General features: G+C 42.3%; 1 protein-coding gene across 1 annotated transcript in view; it reads right to left on the bottom strand.

The window, feature by feature from the left end:
• dner (delta/notch-like EGF repeat containing) overlaps window positions 1-6652 on the bottom strand; it is a 69823-nt gene extending 63171 nt beyond the window's left edge. Inside the window, exon 1 of the mRNA XM_008309848.3 lies at window positions 5916-6652. Within this exon, the coding sequence (XP_008308070.1) occupies window positions 5916-6239 (324 nt within the window). The 5' untranslated portion in view covers window positions 6240-6652. The remainder of the gene's footprint in view (window positions 1-5915) is intronic.
• Between the last annotated feature and the right edge of the window lie 1632 nt (window positions 6653-8284).

Below are 8284 nucleotides of genomic sequence, written 5' to 3'. Positions count from 1 at the left end.
GAAGGTCTGTTGTTGGCCTCCTGTCTGCCACCTCTGCCACCTCTGCCAACTTCCTTAACACCAGGTCATGACGCCACCTGTAGCAGCCTTGGGACAATGTGGTCTTACAGCCTGACAGGATATGCTGGAGGCTTGCAGTGCCAGTGCTGCACAGGGCACAGGACTCTTCCGCACCAAACCACAGGTGGAGATTTCTGGGACAAGGCAGGGTATCGTAGGACAACCTGATCAGGAAGCTGAGCCTGACCTGGGGGATCTTCCACATATCAGTCCATGTCAGGGGTCTGTCTGTAACACCTCGGATACAGTACTGCTTGGTACAGTATGAACTGCTAACTCGGATGGGGGGGGCTGGGCGAGGAACATAACCAGGAGATCCCAGCGGAGTTGATCTTGCTGGGTCGCTGTATTGCTCCCTGAAGTGATCCTCCAGCTCTGATTTTGTCATCCCCAGCTTCCCGCTTCCCTTGTCCTCTAGAAGCTGTCTTGCGTGCTTGAAGGGGTTTTTGAAGAAGTTACTCCTCTCCTTTTCCTCCCGCCTCCTGCGTTTGCGGATGTGCTCTTCCCTAGGTGCGACTTATATATTAAAACATACAGTTTCACACTGAAAGCCACAAAAGGGCACTCTAGGCTTGTGTAACAGTATCTTCTACTCCTGTACCACTGGAAATGTATATGTTTGTTATTTTCACACTGGCAGACACCAGAGGGCACTTTTGTGACTGATACTGTGGAGCGACTTATAGTCCAGAAAATATGGTAGAAGGACGATGAGGCTATTGTTCTAGTAATTTGTTAAGGTAATAGTCCAAAACCTCAGCTAAAAGCATTCCATATCTCAGCTATAATTTTCTTAGCATTTATTTATCATAGCTTCTAATACTCTAATACTCAATCCAGCCTGTTTCAAGTAAGGGAATATACAGTATAAAGTAAAAATAATCAGAATGAATAGCACCACAACTGGTGCCTAATTCAATTCTGAAACCACACAGACAGAACCGGAAGGGAAATACAATGGCTGTGTATACCAACTAACATTATTGTCAAATACCACTTGAGGGAGCTTAAGTCCTACCGGTAGTCTGCGTAACATAGTTTGAGAACCGTTAGTATAAATAAATATGTTGCAATGAGTTGGGTAAGTCAAAGAAAATGCAACCCATGGACTAACACGTCTGGAGGAGTCATTTGATGTTGGGTCTGCCTCGCACACATTCATCAGGCCTTACTTCTCGCATCAGATTAAAGGCCAGATGATGTGTGATATGGAAATAACTTGAGTGATGGATTTGTTTAATCATCAGAATGATGGGCAGTGATGAAAGGTTTTCTTCTTTTTTTCCTTGCTGATGTTATAACCAACAGTATCAAAGGGTTATGATCAGCCTGTTGCCATAGTAACAATCTCTTGCAAAACCATCTGTACCGAGTGAGTGGAGGATTTATGTTTCCCACAATACAGCAGTTAACCTCCTGTCTTTTCAGGTAGACTGTGGAAACTGCAGTACTTTACCTTGTCACCGAGAACAGAATTTGTGTCGCTGAATGTAAGAGCTCACACAAGAACTTTTACAGACAAGCCAGAAATATCAAAGAAACTGAAGATAGAGCATGAGTTTTAAGCTGTCTTTGATCACACAAATATAATTGCATTATATTAAAATGGGCTCGGTTTGTACAAATGTATACATTATTAACATTACAATGTAAGTGTACTACATAGGAAGCTATTACAGCACATTTTGTCTGCAACTCCTGGTTTCCTCAAATTCTAACATTGTTCCTCTCAAAACAATGAATGATTCGGAGTTTACGATGGAAAATGGCAACATTTCCTCTACAACATAGCCAGCAACAAGCTTCTTTAGTTCAGCTGCATTAAGTCCAGTCGCTCTTATGTCTATTTTAACCTGTTTAGCAGGAGAGGGTCATCTAAAGATTGCCCGGTGAAACTGAATGTGAGGATCCGAGGGTTTCCCAATGAATGTCACATTCTTGGGCCGGCTTGCTAGGTGCTTGCTCAGATTTGATGTGGAATTTTTCACTGTAGATAAAATTTGTCTTCCTAGAGTCTTCCTAGAGTGTACAGCGACCACTAATGTTGGTATTTCCACACATTAAAACTCCGTAGTCCTGCTCTGTCCCGGCCTCCATGTTCTCCTTTGTCAGATGCAGCTGTTACCACTGACGTCACACTGTGACATGACTGCCATGAATCACTCCCACAAACAAATTCATGGATTAGTAACAGTATCGCAGCATATCTGATGGAAAGGAACAGAAATCGAATTACTATTCTTGCAATTGTAATCTCTTACTTCACTCATTACTTGATAAAAGTAATCAGATTATAGTTAACACATTAGTTAGTTTCCCCCCTTTCAAAATAACAGTAAGAATTATGTTTTCTCTCTCTGTCACACCAGAGGCCATAAACCTAATTTCACTCTGAAAATTATTTGATACAGTGCTTTATAAAACTGGAGGTTGAGTAGTACAAGTTGCCTAGACTGGCTTCATGGTAAATAGTTGTTCAGTGTTGCCACGGGCCTTAAGTGGAGCATGTTACCAAATCCATCAGGGAGCACAACAGGCATCTCAATAATAAATGACCGCCGAGCCAGGAGAAAATCAGTCACAGCACAGAGTCAGGGCAGTGATTTACAGCCACACATCTTACATCCTGCCTTCCAGTAAAGGCATGGCCGCATGTTATTATTCAAAGTTAGCTGCACTAACGAGTAGACTGAATTGGTTTTCCCCTTATGTTCACTGCTGCTGCAGCATTACAATTTATTCAGATTAAAATGCACAAAAGTGGGAGAAGAAGAAGAAGAATTGAAGAGATGACCCAAGGTCGACAGCTGAATGATGATCGAGGGATAGCTGGGGGGGGTCCACTGAAAATGTTCTTCATACTTACATACAGCGCACCTTTATCAATTAACAAAATGTATTCACGTTATTTTACGATGCTAAAATAATTGTGACTTTTTACTCAATCTTACTCTATGGTAGCAGTTGATTCTTTTTCTCAGTGTCAGTCAATAGGTCATCTCTGATAGAACAATGACGTAAGTTTAGTAAAGATAAACATTGAAAGGTCAATGAAAGCAAAGCAAAGTGAAAGACACTTTTAAATCACCGTCTGCCGTTTAATGCTTCCAAGGTTTCTCAGGAGTTGCTGGAGCCAATCCCAGAAGTCAACAGGCAAGGGAAGGCTACGACGTGGACAAAGGGCCACAAAGAATTTAAAAAATACCAAAAAAAACGGAAAAACATGCACCATTCACACAGATAATCAGTAAAAAAAAAAACAATCACTCTTACAATGAGTGTAATGAGTGATGTCTTTTTCCCCAAACTTTTCATTCCTTGACACAGTTCTGTGTTCTCTGCCTGTTCTTGTCTTTCTCCCTTTCTTCCACCGTTCACCAAATGGCCATAAGCTGAACGTTGGCGTGTTACGATGCATAAAGCTACGGTCAGTGTGATTGCTTTGAGCTTTTGTGTGTCACCGTTGTTCTCCTCAATGGTTTGTGAGCAGAGAGGGAATTGAAGTAGGCTACAGTCAGAGGTTAGCGACTATTCTGAGAGAGATGAAACTGGGACGAACTGCAAACAAAGATGAGGGTTTGAATGCTCCAAATAAATTTGCGGTGGCTGCTTACTCTCTTTGCATAGTGGTAAATAATTGTGGTAAAATCGTCAGCTTAGCATGTCATCCTTTATTTCTGGCATAAAAAGTCAGTCCATTTTGTAGCAAAACAGAGACATGTCTCGCGTTGAAAATATCAAATAAGTTGAATGACGGCAGAGCCAACTGCTGCTCCCCGGGGTTCACGAGTCTAATCCACAGGGGTTTTGCATTAAATGACCGTATGATAAATTAAGATTTTTCTAACGTGGTGTGTAATAAACTAATCTGTATGACAAGTGGAACCATTTATAACACACATTTATAACTCCGTTAGACATTTTAATCCATACATTATTTTTTTGCTCTGGAGCCAAATGCATCAAAACCAAACCCTAAAATTATTGGTCTTCAAAATTCACACATTTAGAAAAAAATTGTTGGCTCTCACAGAAATATATTTTAAAATATGTGACTTTTTGGCTCTCTGCTAAAAAGGTTCCGACCCCTGCTATTACAGTATGTGTTCATGAAAACTAAACAGGAGGATATGGCTGTCACCTGTTGGTGATTCTAACTAACTTCACCCTTGTCATTTTGTCCTTTGTCTTTGAAGGCGCAGCAAACTCATTTATCCTCTTTGCTACTGAATGCGATGTCTCTCTATTATGTCAGCATGACTTGCAGGAGGTCTGGCTGCATGCAAAGCTTATTTCTACTAAAGTTCAGCCACAATGGGCTTTTGCTGGACTTGAATGGCTGTAAGGCAGCCTAGCCAGAGGAAGTGATTTTGCTTGAAAAAGAAAAAGTCAAAAACCTAAAATATTCAGGACTGTGAAGGTAAAACGAATGCCAGAGGAATAACAAAAAATGAGGATGTGGATGAAATATAGGGGTATTAAAAGGAACATTAAAACAAAGTCTAATAGTGGTTTTCTTAATCATCTTCTTTAAGCACAGTCATTATTTGCACTTTTAACAGAGGGTGATAACAGTATTGGATTATAACTGAATATAACCGATTCACCAATTCACACCAAATTCTTTAGTTTTCTGATGGTGCAAATGAATCATTGGTGCACAGGAAATATTTGCCATATGGATGGCATTCATTAGTGTTACTCTGTGCAGATAATCTTATGTTTTATAATTCTCTCGATTTCCAGGTAAATAGTTGAACAGAATAATGCAAGTGTAATTAATAGGCACGCTTAAAGGAAACAATAAGGGCTGCAAAGTGAACGGCAGTATTTCATGATGAGGACATAACACATTAAATAAAATCTATGTTTTAAACTAATTAAAAATTGAAAGTGTTACCGCACATCCGTTTACATTCGTCAATCAAGTGTTAAAAAAAAAAGTTCACATACACATGCACATCCACAGTTAACGCTCACGTCTTCCTCCTTTCCTCTTGTTGCCACAGCAACGCAGCACTTGTCTCCACAACTCAGTGACACACGATAAAAAAAAATTTTCTAAAAAAAACATCCATGATCAGCAGAGAGCAGGACCGCACTCTAACACGTCATCAATAACCACATGGTAGATACGAACCAAAACACGCAGACACACGCTTTCACCTTCACTTAATGTAATATTTGGGGTGGTGGTGAGGAGGGGGGCCAGGGGGGTGGAGTTATTACATCACTAAGATGGCAATAGATCCCAGTGACTTTAAATGTATAACTCGCCAAACAAAATCTTGACCGCAGTATTTTCCTGTCAAATGTAAAGAATAGTTTTTTATCCCAGTAAATGTGCTTTGAAATATTTCATACTATAAGAGCAGTTACTATTTATACATGACATGGCCTTGTGGGGAAGGGAGGGGGCATTTATTTATATTTAGCCTCTTCACTGACGTCAATTGAATATTGATTTATCAAAACCCCATCCCTAACATTCAACCTAACTAGTTATTTTGCGGAGCCAGTGAGTCAAAACCAATGCATCAGCAATGATATTCTGCCCCCATGAGGACAGAGAGTTGTGAAAAAGACATGCTTTAAAGCAGAAGAAGATCCCAAATCAAAACAGATCTTGCCGACACACAGTCACGCACACACATAGACCAAGCACTTCTCCTGCAACTATTACTCATTCAACGGTTCAGTCAATCAGAGCCTTATTCCTATTGTAACTACGTATGTAGTCCGGACCACTGGTCTCATTTGATGACCTACTACCGTTTACTCTTAATCACATCCGTCTTCAAACTGATCAGATCTCTAGTCCCTCAAATTCAGATAGATAGTGAAGGTGTCCATACCTCACAGTTGCGTCCTGTGAAGCCCTGGTTGCAGGTACAGGTGTAGTCCCAGGTGTCTTCCGACTGGTCAGCTGAGGGGACCACCAGGCACAGCCCCCTGTTGAGGCAGGGTCTGCCTTCGCAGGGGTTTGGGCGAGGTGTGTACTGGGTTGGTGTAGGTTCAGCTGGAGCAGGGGTGTCAGGAGGCAGCTGGAAGGGTGAGAGGACAGCCTCAGAGCTGCCGATGCTGATGCTCCTACTGCTGATGCTGCTCAGAACCAGCAGAAGCAGTGAGGATGTGAAATGGCAGGAACCTGCCGGAACACTGCACACCACCATCCGCATGTTGCTCCTGTCAGGGTGATAATCGTGTGTATCTTTCTCCTCTCCTTGCTCAGAGCTGCTGGTCGTGCCGACTGAGCTCAGCGGCCACTAAGAGGAGGTGTGTGAGGAACTGAGAGGGGAGAGATAGAGAAAGAGTGAGAGAGGCTGCGAGGATGATGATCTTCAGACACGCAGAGAGAACAGCTGACTGATGGTGAGGAGGCTGGAAGAGAGAAGGTAGGGATGCAGGAAGAGGGAGGAAGAGGAGGAGGAAGGGGAGGAGGAGGACTTGCTACCCTTGCTGAGTCTCTGAGTCACAGTGACGACAGTAGCTGACGACAATGAGCCCCACACTCCCCCCAATTCCACCTCCACCCACCTACCACCGCCACCTCCCCTCTTTCTCTCTCTCAGAGTAGCAGAGCTCTTCTCATTTACAGTCTCATCATCCACAGTCTCTCCTTGAAGCTAGGCTTCCAAGAAAGGAAAGGGGGAGCAGGAAGATGAGCAGAGAAGGAAAATAAGAAAGAAAAAGGAAGAAGAGGATGAAGTCTTGCCCTGATTTATCTGTTTCTGATATACATAAGCTCAGTTTAAAGTCCTAAAAAAAAAAAAACCAACACAATTTCTTTATTCATCAGGTGAAGTGTTCATCTGTGTCATATTTTATTCTAAAGGGTTTTCTAGGTTTTCTAACTCTAAATCTTGAGTTTGAGCAAGCATCAAACATAAAATTAAATTTAAAAATAATCAAAGCTTTGCAATAGGTTTTGATCAGAAGTATCAGATCATTTGAAAGACACTGAATTTCAGTCCTTAGACGACGCGAAGAAGCACGTCATGACCTGGAGGGAGAGACACTTCTTACAATTCTAAAATGAAGTGTCAACAAATGTGGCCAGTTGGTCTGAGACCTAACAACAAAAAAGGCAATTTTATCATTTCACCATCAGTACACCACCTCAGTACGTAGCATGAGACGGGCACCTGCCCCAACATTTATTTCACGGCAGGACAATGACCGCAAACATGCAGCAAATGGGAGGGGGGGAACTATTGTGAAAAGAGAAGGGAGTCCTGAAAGTCACTGTAAGACCAACCTGTCTGCACGCGACTTTATTATACTGAAGCTGAACTAGAGATTCTTTTTAGTGAGGTGGACTGTAAGACCAACCTGTCTGCACGCGAATTTATTATATAGAAGCGGAGTAGTGTGTTATTTGGTGACCTGTCCGCAGGTATATATATGAACAGGAAAAGGAGCACGCTGTGTTATTTGGTGACCTGTCCGCAGGTGCGTGCGCGCGTGAGTGTAAGGCCATAAACGCCGCTATGTTGGGGCAGCGCACACATGCCGAGGTAAAAATGATATGGTCACCATGTTGAACCAGGCCACCACCCCAACATGTTAGTGCGCTGCATTTGAGCATCACAGACGATTTTCATATTGCTGGAATGGACATCTTTACTATTAACAAAAACACATTGATCGTAGCACGGTGCTTTTATTGCATTGTGTGTGTGCAGTCAACAGCATCCTATTACGTCAGGAAAACCGTGGCTGCAAATCGCGCCAACGCTGTTCTTTAATTGTTCTTTTCTCGATTTACTGTGAAACACACCAGTGCCCAATGTCCATCCATCCATCCATTTTCATCCGCTTATCCGTTACCGGGTCGCGGGGGCAGCAGTCGCTGCCCAAATCACATTGCACCGTACCAACCCCCCAAACCTTCCTGCAGGTGGTGAGTCCACTGGAAGGTATCAGTGCCCAATGTCTGCAGTTAAATTTTCCTTTCCAGTTTTGTTCTAGCTCCAGCACATCCAAAATATTTCCTTTTTTTTGAGACTGGAGAGTTTAGTCTTTAGTTGACTTTTCTTAAATTCGTTATGCACATGGGGACCAAGAAAAAATACAGTATATTGTACCTAAAGGTCTAGTGTCAGTTCTGTCATCCAAAAATAATTACATTGAGGGCAACTGGACGAAGTAGGTTTCTTGTAGACGTTTCACCTCTCATCCAAGAGGCTTCTTCAGTTGAAAAGAACTGATGAAGATGATTATC

The sequence above is a fragment of the Cynoglossus semilaevis genome, chromosome 4, assembly GCF_000523025.1.
Source record: "Cynoglossus semilaevis isolate Cse_v1.0 chromosome 4, Cse_v1.0, whole genome shotgun sequence".
Lineage (NCBI taxonomy): Eukaryota > Metazoa > Chordata > Actinopteri > Pleuronectiformes > Cynoglossidae > Cynoglossus > Cynoglossus semilaevis.
This window is presented reverse-complemented; position numbering and strand designations above follow the sequence as displayed.